Source organism: Centropristis striata, chromosome 14 (assembly GCF_030273125.1).
Source record: "Centropristis striata isolate RG_2023a ecotype Rhode Island chromosome 14, C.striata_1.0, whole genome shotgun sequence".
Taxonomy (NCBI): Eukaryota; Metazoa; Chordata; class Actinopteri; order Perciformes; family Serranidae; genus Centropristis; species Centropristis striata.
The window spans coordinates 33,919,083-33,938,512 of record NC_081530.1 but is presented as its reverse complement, the minus strand read 5'-3'; the positions used below and the strand labels follow the sequence as shown (position 1 = coordinate 33,938,512).

Here is a 19,430-nt window from a genome sequence, read left to right as displayed (position 1 = left end):
CTGTGCAGAACAGAACAGAAACTGAACTGAGGGAGGTTTTTGTACGACGCTTTTTCACTGTGTGAACACATACTGACTGTTGGGATAGTGATAACTCTGACAGTAGTAAACTGCTGCATCTTCAGTCTGAACTCCACTGATGGTCAGAGTGAAGTCAGAGTTTGATCCACTGCTTGTAAAACGATCTGGAGTCCCTGACTGACGAGTGCTAGTATAGTAAAAAAGCAGTTTAGGAGTTTCTCCATCTCTCTGTTGGTACCAGGCTAACCGGTCCCCACCATAAACATCCTGACTGATCCTACAGCTGATGGAGACGGAGCCTCCCGGAGCAGACCTCACTGCTCCAGGCTGAGTCACTGTGTACTGTCCTCTGGACTCTGAGGACACAGAGACAGAAACATAAAGCAGCGTCATGGTTTTGTTGGCTTCATTTCAGAGGGACGGATGTTCATAGAGGAGAGGAGTTTAATTCTCTGGACTTTACCTGTGAAGCAGCAGCAGAGGAGAGTCCAGATGAGGACGCAGATCAAAGTCATGTTTCTGATGAGGAGGATTTCTGTGGCTTCTGTTGTCATGAAGGACAGCTGTCAGTCATCCAGTGTTCAACTCTCAGGACTATAAACTCTCCCAGAGCACTGGAGCATGGTGCTTCTGATGCAAAGTGGCTCTCTATGGAAATGCTCTGACTGACTCCAACAGGGACCTGGATTACTCTGATAAACTGATTGATCCATTGATAATCAGCATCATCAGAGTATTGTTTAGGGATGATTAAATGCAGTTTTTATTTGATTTTACTTCTCGAAAAACTTGGTATCAAAATGTTTCGATTTACAATCCAAAGAGCCGACCGAAACAACTATAAAAGTCTGTTATTACCTGTTACATATAGCTGTTGATCATACGATGACTGCATCAGACACTTGTTACTGTATTTTCTGTCATGTATTATTTGTATAACTTATTGGCTGCTACCTGCCCATTTGTACAATCGGAAATATATTATACTGTGTATTTTTCTCAATTTAATGTCTGTAAAATAAAACAAATATACTGTATTGTATAAAAATGTGCATTAGGAAATGTTATCTGTAAAATCTTCTAACAGAGACCTATCTTGGTGAGTTTGTTTGTGTCAGAGTCAGAGAGCCGTGTCTCTTTACAGTGAGAGGTTTTTGTACGGCGGCTCAATGAGTTTGTATCACTGTGGTACACGTTCGGTGGAGGAACCAGACTGGATGTTGGAAGCAAGGCACATATCTTACATTTTTAATATTTCCTGGGTCATTTTTCTTTCTAATTTTTATATTGCACAGTCCACGATAAAGTCAGCTTCTTAACCATTTTCATTGATGAGTTTTTGACAAAGATTTTGCTCTCAGAGACAAAGTTGACTACAGCAATACAACTTCAAAAACTCATTGGAATGAAAATAACATTTTAAATCACAGGATAAATCAATATGTCCAATGTAAGTGGTAAAGTTGCATATTTAGGGGTTTTAGGTTTAGTTCAGTCGGACAAAGTCAGAGAGCCGTGTCTCTCTACAGTGAGAGGTTTTTGTACGGCGGCTCAATGAGTTTGTGTCACTGTGGTGGACTTTTGGTGGAAGAACCAGACTGGATGTTGGAAGTAAGTCAAATGTTTATTTTAGAAAAGGGTTAGTTAACGTTCCTGCACAAATTAATATATTGTTGAATAATAATCGAAATTAAGTTTTTTGTTGTTTAGTTTTCCACCACAATAACTGTTATGGTTAGTTAACATCATGCAGTAGATGGAGATAAAGATTGGAGATACATTTTTTTGTAGTCTCTTTATAGTGTCATATGTTGTTGCAGTTTTATTAGTCTTTAAATCATTTAAACAGTTTACATAATAATGATCGAAATCCATGCTTGTTTATTTTCTACATTTAGTTCTGTTAAATGTAACAACTTATATAATGTGTAGTTAAGGTTCTGCATGCTGTTGATAAAAGTTTAAAAATGTTGCCTGCTTCTTTTATTTCCAGTATAGTTTGATGTATTTCAGCTCATTCTGTACCATGATTCTCTCTGTTCTGATATGCATGAGAGGCTTCTTAAAGGGAAGTGAAACAATGTGTGAGTGAGTGACTGGTGGAGCAGAAAAACCATCTGACAGAAACTCCTTAAAGGAGAGGATCAACTCTCACACAGGAAAGGTGTCCAAGTGTCTGCTGGTTGATTGACAGCTGTGTGGTCCCGCTGTCCTCTAATCTGATTGGTGTCTCCTAGGTGATGCCCGTCCCACCCTGACGGTGCTGCCCCCCTCCACTGAGCAGCTGCAGCAGGGGAAGGCCACACTCATGTGCCTGGCCAACAAAGGCTTCCCCTCAGACTGGAGTCTGGCCTGGAAGGTGGATGGCAGCAGCAGCAGCATCAGCTGGGAGCAGAGCAGCAGCCCCGGGGTGCTGGAGAAGGACGGCCACTACAGCTGGAGCAGCACCCTGAGGCTCTCTGCAGACCAGTGGAAGAAGGTGGGCTTTGTGACCTGTGAGGCCACCCAGGGCTCCCAGACTCTGCTCTCAGAGACTCTGAGGAGAGACCAGTGTCCCCAGTCCTGATCTGACTCACTGGTTTTACTCTGCTACTGTTCTCAGTCTACAATCTTTCTCTGTTTCTCTTATGATCTTTCAATATTGACTTGTTCTTGCTTATGTTGTTAGTTTTAAAATTTTCAAACAATAAAGAATTCCATCATAGATTATAAAAGTGACCTGTCTCTTGAATCCCTTTATTTTACAAGTGTTATATATAAGGAGCATGAGTTAGATTTAAGGGCCAAAGTGAAATTCGCAAGAAGTAATTTTTTTCCAGATTCATTTTTAGTAGTTTTAATAGTTTTGAGACTGTAGATATGGTATGGCCATTTCAATGGTAAATCAAAAAGCTATCCGATTTAACTAATTTATATACTTTTCCACATTTTATGCTCACATGTTATTCAATTTGTATTTTACCTAAGATCATTCATCATTAATTTGTAATCCTGTCTTCCTAATATAAATGTTTATCCATATAGAGGTATCCCTACACATATTTTGCGACATTCTAAAATCCCTACATATTGGTGCCCCGTGTGAGGCATTGTACAGTTGGCAATTGTTCTGCACTTTGTAACTTCCTCTTCATTCTTGCTTGTGTTGATGCTTTCAACATTTTTAAGCAATAAAGATTTTATTATGTTTATTATGAAATTGTCTTTTGAATTCCTCTCTGTGTCAACTACAAGATACTAATTTCGAGTAAAATAATAACAATAATAATAATAATGCATTTTATTCATAGGCGCCTTTCAGGACTCTCAAGGTCACCTTCCAATAAACAATTGAAAATAAAACAAAAATAAAAACAACAATGACAGTAATAATAAACAACACTAAAGCAGTACAGACAAAAATTGGCAACATTAATAAAATTACAAAATGTATTAGGGGTAGGCCAGTCTAAACAGGTGCGTTTTGAGATGTGACTTGAAGGTTGACAGTGTTGTTAGAGACCAGATGTATTGAGGGAGTTTGTTCCGGAATCCAGGGGCAGAGCAGCTAAAAGATCTTAGTCCCATTGTGGCTAAATGGGCAGAAGGGGTGAAGAGGAGTGAAGCAGAGGAGGTCCTGAGTGTACGGCAAGGTGTGTAGGTTTGAAGGAGCTCAGTGAGGTATGACGGTGCAAGGTTGTGGAGCTGTTTGAGGATGGGAGTGATGTGCTGTGTGGACAGACCTCTGGAAATGACGTGGGCGGCCGAATTTTGGACTAATTGTAATTTATTGAGGGATGTGGCAGACCATGTAGAAGAGCGTTACAGTAATCGAATCAGGATGTGACAAGGGCGTTGACCAGTATGCAGGTGCTATTGTGGGAGAGAGATGGGCAAAGGTGATTTATATTGCAAAGATGAAAGTATGCAGACCAGGTGATGTTATTGATATGGGCAGTAAAGGAGAGGGTGCTGTCCAGGATGACACCCAGACTTTTGACCTGATGGAAGGGATGGAAAGGGGTGTTATCAATGTGCAGTGAGAAACTGTTGGATTTAGATAATGTGGATTTAGAGTTCTGTTTTATTTCCATTAAGTTTGAGAAAGTTGTGGGAAAACGAGGTTTTGAAATCTTGCAGACAGTCAAGGAGGGGGGGTGGAGGAAGTGCGGAGCCAAGATTGCAGGAGAGATAGAGCTGGGTGTCGTCTGCATAACAATTAAAATTGTGTCTGTGATTCCTGAAGATATTACTGAGCAGGAGTAAGTAGATATAGAAAAGGGGGTCAATGACAGAGCCATGTGGTACACCACAAGTGACTGGGGAGGGTTGGAATTTGTGATTCTTGAGCTGTACCATCTGTGTGCAACTGGAGAGGTAGGAGGTGAACCACGAGAGAGTGGTGAGAGGTAAACCAATGGAGTTTAAGCGGTTGAGGAGGATTCTATGGGAGATTGTGTCAAAAGCTGCAGTGAGGTCAAGGAGGATGAGTATGGTGGGATGTCCGGAATCTGCTGCTGTGAGAAGGTCATTGGTGATCTTTGTCAGAGCTGTTTCAGGACTGTTTTCAGTATTTATAAGATATAACATTCAGGTCCAGAACTATGAAGTCCACAGTACTTTTCAGTGATTTTAAGAGTTTATTCTTGAATTGCTGTTTCCAATTTTATGTTAATTAATTAAACTAGTTAAAAACTGTGAGATCATTTCAATAGTGAATACCAAAAATCTCTGCTCAAACTAATTCATGACCTTGAACATGTAATGTTCAGTTTGTTGTTAAATGTTACCTATTAATTATTCTGAAGATCTGAACTGAAAAAAATCTAAATAATAGAAAGATACATAAAATTGGAAATAAAAAAGCAAGGTATAACATGAATCAAAGATGAAATTTTAAAAAATAAAATAAAGCTTGGTTGTTTTGTTTATATTGAGTAAAACCTCTCAGTGTGTTTCTGAATCAAAAGTAGCTTCAAAATGTGTAACCTAATTAGTATTGTGATATTATTTTTAGAGCTGTCAAAGTTATCTCGATAATAACAGATTACGGGGGTCATACTCATAGAACATGCGTTTAAAAAAATCATTGCCGTTAAAAGGAATTTGCTTTAAAGTGTCGTTATTGTCAGTGTGAATGAGTTACCATGGAGACGTCCAGTCTTCGATACCACAGAGAGACTCCTCCCCCTCGCCCCTCGCATTACCTCACGGTACATGCACACTTTATTTTTTGTTTGTTTTGATTCATTTGTTGTATCACCCTGTTTTCATCTAGCTAAGTAGAAGAGAATGTTTTTGTGAGCCTTTATTATCCCCATGTGATGTTAGACAGTTACACTGTGTGAGATTATTGACGTTAAGTTGTTGTTGTGATGATGAGGTCAATCATTTTGTGTTGAGCTGTTTAGTTAACCTTAACACATGTTAAGTTGGACACTACATGCTGTTAGTTTTACTGAGTCATGTTACATTCATCTGTTGTTTCTTTTTTGGCCTCAGTTTGCCATGTTTTGCTTTCAGCATATTTTTTGAGCATGCAACATCTTTCAGGATATATAAATATATTTGTGTGTATTTATAAAAAGTTAAAAGTCAATAAAGTGTGTGTGTGTGTGTGTGTGTGTGTGTGTGTGTGTGTGTGTGTGTGATTGTGCTCAGTGAAGTGTGTCAGTCTCTGCAGTAGCTTCCAGCTGCATCAGTCAGTTCAGTTTCTGTTTAGTTTGACTGAGGGAGGTTTTTGTACGACGCTTTTTCACTGTGTGAACAACCACTGACTGTTTACATTGAATTCCCCAAAACAGTAGTAAACTGCTGCATCTTCAGCCTGAACTCCACTGATGGTCAGAGTGAAGTCAGAGTTTGATCCACTGCCTGTAAAACGACCTGGAGTCCCTGACTGAGGAGTGCGAGCATCGTAAATAAGCACTTTAGGAGTTTTTCCATCTGTCTGTTGGTACCAGGTTAATGAGGGTTTTTCGCTCCAAACATAAACATTGTGACTGGTCCTACAGCTGATGGAGACGGAGCTTCCCGGAGCAGAGCTCACTGCTCCAAGCTGAGTCAGTGTGACTTGTCCTCTGGACTCTGAGGACACAGAGACAGAAACATAAAGCAGCGTCATGGTTTTGTCGGCTTCATTTCAGAAGGACGGGTGTTCTTAGAGGAGAGGAGTTTGATTCTCTGGACTTTACCTGTGAAGCAGCAGCAGAGGAGAGTCCAGATGAGGACGCAGATCAAAGTCATGTTTCTGATGAGGAGGATTTCTGTGGCTTCTGTTGTCATGAAGGACAGCTGTCAGTCATCCAGTGTTCAACTCTCAGGACTATAAACTCTCCCAGAGCACTGGAGGATGGTGCTGCTGATGCAAAGTGGCTCTCAATGGAAATGCTCTGACTGACTCCAACAGGGACCTGGATTACTCTGATGATGCTGATAGATCCATTGATAATCAGCATCATCAGAATATTGATTAGAAATGTTTCAGTGCTCTCATTGGTGCCTTGGACAGAAAACAGCATTGCACTGCCTTATTTGTGGATCTATCTTGATTTAGTGGACCAAGAACTGCAGCTGAACAAACTTAGGAATGCTGGGCTCAGTCCTAAGGCTGTTAAATACTTTAGATATTATTTTGTTGATTGAATTCAGTCTGTCCATGCAGAGGGCCACAAATCAGATTTTCTTTAGATAACTAAAGGTGTCCACCAGGGTTCCACTTTACCTATTTTGTTCTCTACTATTATAAATTACTTGGGTAAAACCATTAAAGCAAAAATACACCTCTTTGCTGATGACACTGTTATTTGTATGCATGCTTTACATTGATCATAAGGAGTCATTGGAGAGTTTTTTTTCTAATAGATTAATTTAAAGTCTGAGAGAAAACCCGTCGATTGATATTTGTTATATTTAAATATATTGCAACAAAAATGTCAGTTATTTCTCAAAATCAATACATGTAAAGTACATACATATACAGTAAATACATATGAAAAGTGGGTGTTTTAACAATGCAGGCTAAATTTAGTGATTGTGTTTGTGTCAAAGTCAGAGAGCCGTGTCTCTCTACAGTTAGAGGTTTTTGTACAGCGGCTCAATGAGTTTGTATCACTGTGGTACACGTTCGGTGGAGGAACCAGACTGGATGTTGGAAGTAAGTCAAATATCTTGCATTTTTCATTTTTCATGAGCCTTCTTTTATTTTTATTTTGCACAGTCCATGAAAAAAAAGTAGTTGCTTTACCATTTTCATTGACAACCTTTTGACAAAAATTTGCACTCAGAGACAAAGTTGACTTCAGCAACATATCTTCAAAAACTAATTGTAATGAAAATAACAATTTTAAATCACAGGATGAATCAATATTTCCAACTTCAGTGGTAAAGTTGCACCTTTAAAGCTTGTAGTTTTAGTTCAGTCAGACAAAGTCAGAGAGCCGTGTCTCTCTACAGTGAGAGGTTTTTGTACGGCGGCTCAATGAGTTTGTATCACTGTGGTACACGTTCGGTGGAGGAACCAGACTGGATGTTGGAAGTAAGTCAGTTCTTTATTTTTAAAAAGTTCCTGCACACATTTTTTTTAGAATATTGTATAATTAATTTCAATTGTGTTGTTTAGTGTTTAGTTTTCCACCACAATGATAAATGTTGTTATAGTGAATTAACTTCATGGAGTAACACTGAACAAAGTTGAGATAAAGATACATTTTTTAGTAATCTTTATATTGTGTCATGTGTTGTTGCAGATTTAGTCTTTAAATTTTTTGAACGGTTTACTAAATGAGGACTGAAATCCCCACGAAGAACATTTAATTGCTGTCAGTTTATTTTCTGTATTTATTTATTATAATTTAACAACTCAAATAATGTGTAGTTTTATGTGTTTTGTGTAAGGTTTTTCATGCTGCTGATGAGTTTAAAAATGTTGCCTGCTTGTTTTATTTCCAGTCTAGTTTGATATATTTCAGCCCATTCTGTACGATGATTCTCTCTGTGCTGATATGCATGAGAGGCTTCTTAAAGGGAAGTGAAACAATGTGTGAGTGAGTGACTAGTAGAGCAGAAAAAACATCTGACAGAAACTTCTTTAAGGAGAAGAGCAACTCTCACACAGGAAAGGTGTCCAAGTGTCTGCTGGTTGATTGACAGCTGTGTGTTCCCGCTGTCCTCTAATCTGATTGGTGTCTCCTAGGTGATGCCCGTCCCACCCTGATGGTGCTGCCCCCCTCCACTGAGCAGTTGCAGCAAGGGCAGGCCACGCTCATGTGCCTGGCCAACAAGGGCTTCCCCTCAGACTGGAGTCTGGCCTGGAAGGTGGACGGCAGCAGCAGCAGCAGCAGCAGCTGGGAGCAGAGCAGCAGCCCCGGGGTGCTGGAGAAGGACGGCCACTACAGCTGGAGCAGCACCCTGAGGCTCTCTGCAGACCAGTGGAGGAAAGTGGGCTCTGTGACCTGTGAGGCCACCCAGGGCTCCCAGACTCCGCTCTCAGAGACCCTGAGGAGAGACCAGTGTCCCCAGTCCTGATCTGACTCACTGGTTTTACTCTGCTACTGCTCTCAGTCTGCACTCTTTCTCTGTTTTTCTCATGATTTTTCAACATTAACTTGTTCTTGCTTGTGCTGACAGTTTTAACATTTTCAAACAATAAAGAATCCCATTGTGTATTATAAATGTGACCTGTCTTTTGAATCCTTTCTTTCACATGTTTTATATAATAGCAGCATGAATCAGATTAGTCTGCCAAAGTGACAGCCATAAGAAGTAAACGTTTTAATAGTTTCAAGACTGTAGACACGGTGTAGCCATTTCAATGGTAAATCATGAAGTTATAAGATTCAACTCCATGAAGATCCATATGTTAAGTTAATATGTCATTAAAATTGTAATTTTACCCAAGATCATTTATCATTAATTTGTAATCCTATGTTCCCAATATAAATGGTGCCCCGTTAAGAGTTATCCATACACATAATTTGGGACATCCTAAAATCCTTACATAATGGTGCCCCGTGTGAGGCATTGTACAGTTGCTTGTTCAATATTAACATCAGCATATCCATTTTTGTTCCACACTAAAAATGGTATATTCCAATTTTACTGTTGATGACTTTACATCTTTGGTTGCAGCCCTCCAATAAAAACACACAGGGAAGGGAATAGCATTTATGGTAATGACCTTTACAACATGAATGGTGCCCCTTTTAAAGGTAATGCCATTGTATTTATATGTAGGTCTTTCCAATGTACATAAAAAAAAAAGTTTTAACATGCATTTTTAATGAAAAGGTGAATTATCATTGAACCTGATATGTGAGAGGGAAAGAACACCACATTACTAAATATTGATTGAGATGGTTAATAATGGAGTTATCATGAAATATAAACAATGTTTATTGTTTTTTTTTTTTGTAGTTTCTGACATTTTTGGATAATTAAACATTATTGCTGTTCCCGAGAAACAAACATAACATGAGGGTTAGAACAGTTCCAGCAAAAAGGGGGTCCAACCCAGTACTACCAAGGTGTACCTAATATAGTGGCTGATGAGTGTTTATACATGAGGACAGTAAGTAAAGCTGCTCATGTTTATATTTACATGTTAAAAGCACAATATCAATTTTCAGCAAACAAACGAAGGTTCCACTCATAGAACTCCAGCATCATGTTTCCATCAGTATCACAAAGTTACAAACATTCATTACAATCACTCAGAAAATATTCAGCTGCAGCCAAAATAACGGCTGTCATAAAAATAACTATTGATACAGAAAGCACAACAGAAGGACTCACATTCATCAATAAACTAAAGGAGCAGGGGTTCATAAACATTCTGTCATAATATATTTGTATCTGTCATTTAAATGTTTTAATTATATGACATATATATTTAACAGCAAGACTTTTATAGGCTTACATCGTGCAATTTTAAGGGCACAGAGAGAAAAGAGACAGTGACACTGTCAGCACCACCCTAAAAATAATGAACAGAAAAGAGGTGAAACAAGCTTGTCCTTCATCGGCCACCACCTCTTTTTTCACCTCATTTATCAACTTTGGAGCTCTGAGTGTCACAGCTGTTTATTCCTACAGCAATCCCAATATTTATGAGCGCACAGAGCCAACTGTTATCTGAAACACAGCCATAACAAGGTTACATACGAGAGATCAAGGCAAGACTAAATACTAGATAAGTAATATGCATACGCCACCTGCTGGACAAGAGTTACATTACTTTAATTATGGTGGATAATCCCAGTTTTCTAATCTGTCAATGTGATGCACGGCCTTGAGAAATGTCCATCAGTATTGTAAAAACAACAATAAATGACTCAAAAATATTCAGTTAAAGCCCCTGTAAAAGAGTGATGGAAGCTTCCACAGCAGTGGAGTGTGTTTTTAGATTTTTACATCCCTCCACACGTCCTGGCTGCACCCACAGAAGCATGAAAATAAGAAATAAAAAGAAGGCTGAACATGTTTTATTTGAACTCCATCGATCACACGTGAAGGAGACGAGAACAAAGTGAACAAACACCAGAAGAAACTGTTTCTTGTTTTATTATCCTGTGGGATAATGAGGAATTATCTCTCTGCAGAGCCGATGGAAACTAGATGTGATGTTCAAAACTGATGTTCACTTTATGTAATAATATCAGATGACCCTGAGAGCAGGTTAAACCCTGACTGTGACAAACTTGTTCACACATGAGTTCAAACGTGGACATTAAACAGACATTGGTCCCTAATCCCTCATCAAATCCACCCACTTCCCCCTACGTCTGCACCCTTTGAGTATTTGGAAAGGCATACAAAAACAGACGCTCTCTACAAAAAGGGGCAGAGCCGCCTCTTTTTCTTCTTGAAGCTCAGATCTCTGGACATCTGTAGTGCGATGCTGCAGATGTTTTATCAGTCTGTGGTGGTAGTGTGTTGTTTTATGCTGCAGTCTGCTGGACAGACTGGTCTAAAAAGCTGGTTCTGTGGTTGGAGCCAGGTTGGACACACTGGAGGAGGTGGTGGAGAGATGACCTGTCAACATGTTAGAGTCCATCCTGAAATACCCAGATCATCTGCTACACAAAACCTTTATGGACCAAAAAAACAGCAGTGGACGGCTCCTCTCTCTCTGTTGCAGGATGGAGAGATTCAAAAGATCTTTCTCTCCTACAGCCATCAGGCTGTCTCATTCTAACTGAGCTAACAGACTCACTGAATTTACCCTCAGGGATAAATAAAGTAAAAGTAAAGTAAAATAAAGTTTTGATTTGATTTGATTGATTTGATATAAATCCAATGTATTATTATTCATTACGACATCAACGTCGTCACATGCAGCTCCTCTGACAAATGTTTGTTTTTATTTGACATTTTGTGGCTTTTTTCCTTCAGACTTGGTTATTATTATTATTATTGTTATTGTTATTATTATTATTATTATTATTATCATTATTATTTGGGGAGTGGTTTGAGGTTTTGAGTCTGGATGTTTCTTCGCAGTCTGAACTGGACCGGTTCTGTTCATGCAGCACACGCAGCGAGCCTCCTGACCCCCGGGGGGCGCTGTGACACTGATCCTGATGATTCAGCTCCGGTTTACACATCAGAATCATAGACTGTATATAAATAATGGACGGCACCCATTGGTTTGTGGCCTGTTTGAGGCATCAAGTTCAGCAGTACACTCGTTGTCATCTTATTTCTGATACAGGGAGCAGACCATATCTGGACTGTGGAGGAGGAGAGGGATCTGATCACTGACTACAGCCTCTCTACACCTCAACCTGACTGAGAGAAGCTGCTGCTAATTCATGTTAGCATTAACTGGGATGTTAGTTTTGGCAAAAAACAAACAAACTAACCTAAGAAAACTGAACAGCGACTCCTTGGAGTGTCTGTTAGTTCAACCAAACGCTGAACAAGACATTTTTACTGAACAAAATGTTCAAATAAACTGTCATTAAGTGAAAATACAGTGAAAGGGTCAAAGTTATGAGACCAAACCGCTAAACGTCCTTTTTTGTTATATCTATATAACTTCATATATAACTTGCTTTTCTTCTCTCCTGATGACGGCTCGCCTTGCTAGTGACCTGTCAATCAAAGGTAGCCACGCCCCAAATCATACGATTCTTTATCTTCTGTTTTCTTCTAAATGGAACCATTATTTACACTATTAACATCAAATTGTCTTGAAGAAAAAAAATTTTACTAGTGATTGAGACCATAGTGTTTTCCTATAAAAAATTCTGAGGTAATAAATCAAGTGAGAAGTTTTCTCATTTTGTATTGAAATGAATGGACAGAAATGCTTCTGCAGCCGCCGTCAGCACCCCCTGTTGGGCTTTTTGGTAGAATGCAACTTAAGGCACTTAAGGTTGCTGCCTGATCAGAACTAAACAAATGATTTCATGGATCATCTTCAGGTCTAAGCGATGGATGTTAAAAACAGTTAAAGTGATGAAGCTCAGTCTGACTTTAATGTTCAAACTATCAAAAAAACATTTCATGTTTCTGACTTTGATTAGGAATTGAAGGAATACGGGGCGGACCGGCTACTTCCACTCACTGTCCCTACACACTACTGCGACAATCAAAAATAATAAATAAATAAATTAGCCGATAAATAAATGAATATGTCATTAAATTTACCCAAAGTTATATATAAAAATTAAAAAAATGTAAGCAATTAGTTAAAAATAATTCTATTCATTTACATTTATGGCCCTACTTATACAGCCTCTCCTCTCCTCTCTGCCGTGTGTAAACAGTCTCCCTGTCCTCTCCTCTCAGCTCTGTGTGAACAGATTCTCTGTGAATATTTGTCACGTGACCGTTGGTCTCAGCAGAATCAATCATGTCTTCAGTGTCTCTGAGGAGCAGAATTTAATGTTTTTAACAGAATCTGGTTAGTGCAAACGCTTTATTTTAAATGACACATGTAGCATAAAGAGATTCTGACACAAATATCAACATTTCACACAAGTTTAGGTCCCTTTTTTTTTTTACCAGAAACTTTAACAAGAAGAAAGATTGACAATCTTTTAATGGAAACATGCGTTCCAGAGGTTCGATGTAACATTAACTTTTAAAAACACATCAAAAAGATCTCCAACAAACTTTAAAGCTTTAGCAAAACCTGCCTGAAGCTCCTCTACTAACCTCACCATAAAAAGATAATTTAGAAAATGTCAAATTTTCTCTGACATACAGTTAATTTATTAAAAAACTCTTAACCTGGCCCCACACCTTGAAAGCCACAAAGCTCTCAGAAAAGGAACACAAGAACCTGAACAGGTCAACATCTGTCTCATCAGCATCCACTCAATGTGCTCAGTCAGTCTTTTTACAAAACTTTTCAAATTGTTTGTGTTCTATGATTCTGAAAAATGTTTACAGAAGAGTCAACAATCATAAAGTTTAACATCCAAACCATCAATAACTATTCAAAAAACATAAAAGGATTCAGTAAAAAACAGATGAATCCTGTGAATAAAGTTGAGATGTTGATTTGTATTCATGACTTAAATGTTTGTTTCATAATATTAAATGTTCTCAAAATATAAAAGCAAATATTATCAAAGTTTTCACAATAACCAATCAAAGTCTGACATTTCATAGCAAAAATACATTATCATAATAATAACTTTTTAATAAGCAGTCCAGTATAAAAAGGACATTTACAACCATCAGAACAAAGTGAAGACACATAAAACTGGATAAAGTTCATAAACAAACGAGTTAAAACACACATGAGAAAATAAACTAATAATTCCATTTTATATATGTAAAAATACACCTACACACACAATCATTTATTAATAACCACTTGAAGGAAATGCTTTTGGTACAAACCAAACTTATCAATATCTGATTGTAAATGTGTATCTGGATCTGAGTTCCTTTCTGGTTCTGGTCCTCCACAGTCCTCTCATCACGTCAATGGTTCTTCTAGTTGCTCATTGTTCCAACGTGTCATACAACTTGTATGTTTAAACCTGACTGAGGTTCTCTTGTCTCCTCCCAATCATCAACACTAACTTCAATCTCAGCTACAAAGGAGTCTCCAGCTTCTAAATGTGGATCTGGATCAGAGTTCCTGTCTGGTTCTGGTCCTCCACAGTCCTCTCCATCAGCTTCTGTTTCCGTCTGTTCAGTTGAGCTGCTGCGAGTTTGTTGAAGCTGTGAGGACTGACCACCAACACATTTGTGGGTATTGAGCTGATGAGGCCAGTTGAACATTTTGTCACAAACACTGCAGCTGAAACGTTTCTGTCCCGTGTGGATGATCATGTGTCTCTTTAGAAGATCACTGTTGACAAATATTTTCCCACACTCTGAGCAACTTGATGGTTTCTCCCTGGTGTGGATCACCATGTGTTGTGTCATTTTTACTTTCTCTCTAAATCTTTTCCCACACACTGAGCATTTGAAAGGTTTCTCTCCTGTATGGATGCTCATGTGTCTCTGCAAACTCCCACTCTGAGTAAAAGTTTTGTTACAAACCGAGCAGCTGAATGGTTTCTCTCCTGTGTGAGTTATCATATGTATTTTCAGACTTCCATTGCGGCCAAAGTTTTTCCCACACTCAGAGCAGCTAAATGGTTTGTCAACAGTATCAAATCTTGAATCACTTGAAAGGCCATTTTCATTTTTCAGAGAGTTTGAACCTGACTGAGGTTCTCTGGTCTCCTTCCAATCAGCACTGTCATCAGTCTCAGGTTCAGAAGACGGTCGAGTCTTATCAGAAATGTCAGGCGTTATACGTAGATCTGGATCAGAGTTCCTGCCTGGTTCTGGTCCTCCACAGTCCTCTCCATCAGCTTCTGTTTCCATCTGTTCAGTTTTACTCTGATGAAGCTGTGAGGACTGTCGACCAACACATTGATGGTTTCTGAGCAGTTTATACCAAGTGAATCTTTTGTGACAAACAGTGCAGCTGTATGGTTTCTCTCCGGTGTGAATTCTTACATGTTGGACCAAGTTGGACTTATCATGGAATCTTTTACCACAAAATGAGCAGCTGAATGGTTTCTCTCCTGTGTGGATTCTTATGTGCGTCTGTAAACTTCCACTCTGTGTAAAGGTCTGTTTGCAAACTGAGCAGCTGAATGGTTTTTCTCTTGCATGAGAGCTCATATGCCTGTTCAGATCTGTCTTGCGGCTAAATTTTTTCACGCACACAGAGCAGCTATAAGGTTTCTCTCCTGTATGAGAGCTTGTGTGTCTCTTTAAATGCGTCTTGCGACAAAACTTTTTACCACACTCAGAGCAGATAAAAGGTTTCTCTCCTGTGTGGCTTCTCATATGCAACTGTAAATACCCACTTTGCACAAATGATTGATTACAAACTGGACAGCTGAATGGTTTCTTACCTGTATGGATATTTATGTGTCTCTGTAAACATCCACTCTGAGTAAAAGACTTATGACAGACTGAGCAGCTGAAAGGTTTCTCTCTTGTATGAATTATTATGTGTCTCTTCAGCTCGTTTTTCCGACTAAATATTTGCCCACACTCAGCGCAAACAAATGGTTTACCACCAGGACTACATCTGAAATCAGTGACAGGGACTTTGTCATTATTCAGAGAGTTTAAACCTGCTTGAGGTTCTCTGGTCTCCCTCCAATCACCACCGTCATCAGTCTCAGGTTTGAAGGAGCCTCCAGTCTGGTCTTCATTATCCGATTGTAAATGTACATTTGGATCTGGAAAAATTAAGTCTCTGTCGGGTTCTGGTCCTCCATAGTCCTCTCCATCAGCTTCTCTTTCCATCTGTTCAGCTGAGCTGCTGCCTGGATGCTCTGTCTCTCTGTTCTCCTCAGTTTGACTCTGATGAAGCTGTGAGGACTGATCACCAACACATTTATGATTTCTGAGCAGTTTATACCAAGTGAATCTTTTGTTACAAACGCTGCAGCTGTATGGTTTCTCTCCCGTGTGAATTCTCATGTGTTTAACTAAGTTGGACTTGTCATGAAATCCTTTAACACAAAATGAGCACCTGAATGGTTTTTCTCCAGTGTGGATTCTCATGTGTGTCCGTAAACTTCCACTCTGTGTGAAAGTCTGTGTACAGACTGAGCAGCTGTAAGGTTTCTCTCCTGTATGAGTACTCGTGTGTTTCTTCAGATCAGTCTTGCGGCGAAATCTTTTCCCACACTCAGAGCAGCTGAAAAGTTTCTCTCCTGTGTGGATTCTCATATGTAACTGTAAATGGCTACTCTGCCCAAAAGATGTCTTACAAACTGAACAACTGAATGGTTTCACTCCTGTGTGGACGTTCATGTGTCTGTGTAAACAACCGCTTTGTGTAAAAGATTTCTTACAGACTGAGCAGCTGAAAGGTTTCAGTCCTGAATGAGTTATCATGTGTCTCTTCAAGTCTGTCTTGCGACCAAATCTTTTCCCACACACAGAGCAACTAAAAGGTTTCTCATCAGCACTCTGTCTCGAATCATTGACAGGAACTTCATCGTCTTTCAAAAAGTTTAAACCTGACTGAGGTTCTCTGGTCTCCTTCATATCATCATCGACATCAGTCTCAGGCTCAGAAGAGTCTCCAGTGTCTTCGTCAGTGTCAGGTTGTAAATGTGGATCTGGATCAGAGTTCCTGTCTGGTTCTGGTCCTCCACAGTCCTCTCCATCAGCTTCTGTTTCCATGTGTTCAGTTTGTGTTTGATGAAGCTGTGAGGACTGAGGTTTCTCTTCATCTTCTTCACTCTTCACAGGGACAGGAGTGAATGTGAACTTGGTGATATCAGCCTCCTCCAGCCCCTGAAGCTGCTCTCCCTCCTGACTGGTCTGAGGTTCCTCCTGTTCCTCTTTAATGTGTGGGGGCTCTGGATCCTCCCGGTCTTGGTCCTGTTCCTGGTCCAGTCTGGAGCTTCTCTCCTGCTGCTGTTCTTCACCCACAATAACTCTCTGGACATCTGAAGGTAAAGCTGAAACACAAACAAACAAACAGCCATTAATATGACTCTTGACAATACTTTGCTTATTAGCTATACCTACTCTGATAATTTAATAAATTGACATCATCTGGTTTACCTTGCCTTCCCAAAGTTCATCATACAATATAATGCAACATTTCAAGATAATAAATTCATCTCTTTGGTGGGTAAAAAACTAGAGCTGGCATGGGAAGTGAATGGACTGACCATGAAGACTTTGAGGGGTTTGACTGGGAGGAACGGCCTGATGGACCTAAACCTAAACGTGTAGTGAGGGTGAACTCCTCAATCCGACTTTCATGGCCTCTGAGGAGGAGGCAAAGTTTGAGGATTCAGGGGAAGGCTTGACCAAATCCCTGGCAGAAGTCGCTGAGGCAGCCAAAAAGCTCCTCATTGGCAAACCCCAACATTCATTTCAGTGTAAAAAGCTTTTTTATTGCACACAGGTTAGGTTTTAGTGCAGCTATTATGACAGACAAAACAAATTGGTCTCTTGGTTGGCAACTCGAACCGACTGTCCCACAGAAACTAATTTAAAAAAGGTTTCTAATCTGCCATCTAACTCACATATTTTTTTGAACTACAGACATGAAACCTAAATCAAAGCCTGCAGCAGAGACTTTTTTTTCTGATCAAACTATTAATATTTTGTTCTGTGGACTCTGGAGTAGTTTGAGAGGTGCAATCTCCAATAAATGACCTTTCTCAGCTGTTAGATATTGTGTGCCCCTCCCTTCTCTCTAATCACTGTAGCAACCAGAAAAGGCGGAGCCAGGCCTTCAAAATAAAAGCCCACAATTGCAACTGGATATTTACAATAGTCTTGGGATGGACCTAGTTGTTTTTATTTTTTTTGTTTACACAAAACCAGTTTATGGTAGTTGTACTCGAAACAATGAGTAAATTAGTAGAATAAAAGCCTGGGAGGTGACAGTGTCTTAACAGGAAACACAGAGGCTGTTTTTCTAAATAAAAGCCCCAAAGAGTAACACAGAAAATGTCAAAGCTCTAGTCACCTTTTTCAATGTAGTTAATTATTTTTTATATCATTATTATTTTTATTATTACTACTATTATTACTGGGGGGTTTTTATTTGGTGATTGACTCTTATTGCACTTGTCTAATGTTATTTTCTTCTGTATTTATTTTAAATGCTGCTTGGTCTACACTAGAAATGTTGCAAATCTTATTTTCTAATATAGAAGAGGAGATATAATTTGTATATGTTACGTGCTTTTGTATGATGTGAATCATCTGACATGATAGAAATATAATTTTAAACAAGCGTAACCGTAAGAGCATCTCTGAGTTAAACTGTTCTTGTATGTGTTGAAATTAATAAAAATATTTAAAAAATATTTTTTAAAGCCCCACAAAGCTACTAAATCTAAATAGGAATTAGCTGATTTAGACAACCAACTGACCTACCTCTTCCAGCAATACCTCGGTTAAGTCATGGTCACCTAAAAAACCTTTAAAAAAATTTTTTTAAATGCTCTTCTTCTTCTCTTCTTCAACGTAAAGCACTCCTGTAGCCATTACAGTTGGCTCTTAAAGTTATGTACTTACTTGATTCCTGTGGTCTAAGGCTAGATCCTTCAGGTTGAATGCGCTTATTGTAAGTCGCTTTGGACAAAAATGTCAGCTAAATGACATGTAATGTAATGTAATGTAATGATTATATTTTGTTTTCTAAATGAATAGTGCAGTTAAAAGTGCAATATTTACCTCTGAGATGTAGTGGAGTAAAAGAAGAAACTTAGAGCTACTTAATTACATTTCAGTCTTTGCTGACACTCTAATCTTGATTTGTAGTTTCATGAAAATTCATAAAAATTGATGCCATCTTATAAACTTTATTCTAAATGTAAGTATAAACCGTCAGCTCACCTTGATGAATCAGACAGTCCTCCTCCTCCTCCTCCTTTAAAACAACTTCCTCTTTGATTTTCAAACTAAAGTTCCGTATGAGGTCCATCCTCCTCAGTTGTCCCCCGGCCTGTATCTGAGAAAACAAAAAAAAAACTTACAACAAGGTTCTTAAAGTCCAGGAGAAGAAAGAACATGTTAGCAGCAGCTAGCTGCTAACGCTAGCTTAGCAACATTAGCAGGAAACGTGTTTCCGGCGGCAGAAAGAAAACAAACCTGCTCTTTGTAGTTTAGTTTCAGCTTTTCAAACCACATCCAGCAGTTTGTGATGTCGCTATTCTTTTATGAACTAAACACTGGAGTCTTCTACTGCTCCGTCCTCAGCACGGATCACATAGTAAACATTAGCATCTCTGCTCCGTCTACAATAAACAACGTTAAAACTCTTACAAATCATTATATAGCGTCACAACCCGAGAGCATCAGTTAGAACAACTTATATACACACTTATTCAGTCAGTGATTTACGAAGAAAACATGCTCAATTATTAAAATAGCATATTATTCACTGAAAGTATTTACCTCCTGTAGAGAAGGGCTGGCTCTGA

General features: G+C 39.0%; 1 protein-coding gene and 3 gene segments (V, D, J or C); 2 read left to right on the top strand and 2 right to left on the bottom strand.

Moving 5' to 3' along the window:
• Positions 1-54: 54 nt before the first annotated feature.
• On the bottom strand, positions 55-536 carry LOC131984898 (Ig kappa chain V region 3547-like). The segment is given in 2 exon segments: positions 55-377; positions 485-536. Coding segments are annotated over 2 exon segments (375 nt in total).
• A 680-nt stretch (positions 537-1,216) lies between these two features.
• Positions 1,217-2,587, top strand: LOC131984928 (Ig kappa-b4 chain C region-like; the record flags this gene model as incomplete). The annotated part of the segment is given in 2 exon segments: positions 1,217-1,247; positions 2,259-2,587. Coding segments are annotated over 2 exon segments (360 nt in total), but the record flags the coding sequence as incomplete, so codon positions are not given.
• A 5,117-nt stretch (positions 2,588-7,704) lies between these two features.
• Positions 7,705-8,671, top strand: LOC131984908 (Ig kappa-b4 chain C region-like). The segment is given in 1 exon segment: positions 7,705-8,671. A coding segment is annotated over 1 exon segment (312 nt).
• A 4,232-nt stretch (positions 8,672-12,903) lies between these two features.
• Positions 12,904-19,320, bottom strand: LOC131984796 (zinc finger protein 420-like). The gene is made up of 3 exons (XM_059349772.1): positions 19,099-19,320; positions 18,844-18,958; positions 12,904-16,943 (listed from the first exon to the last, which is right to left on the bottom strand). The coding sequence occupies exons 1-3, from the start codon at positions 19,135-19,137 to the stop codon at positions 13,975-13,977; spliced, it is 3,123 nt and encodes a 1,040-aa protein (XP_059205755.1). The 5' UTR covers positions 19,138-19,320; the 3' UTR covers positions 12,904-13,974.
• Positions 19,321-19,430: the final 110 nt, after the last annotated feature.

What these genes read in the sequence shown, in the direction of transcription:
- LOC131984796 (XM_059349772.1), bottom strand. Translation starts at nt 19,137, where the DNA reads ATGTGGTTTGAAAAGCTGAAACTAAACTACAAAGAGCAG. An exon ending in AACTAAACTACAAAGAGCAG is followed by an intron (nt 18,959 to 19,098) that starts GTTTGTTTTCTT and finishes TTGTTTTCTCAG; the next exon opens with ATACAGGCCGGGGGACAACT. An exon ending in GGACTGTCTGATTCATCAAG is followed by an intron (nt 16,944 to 18,843) that starts GTGAGCTGACGG and finishes TTTGTGTTTCAG; the next exon opens with CTTTACCTTCAGATGTCCAG.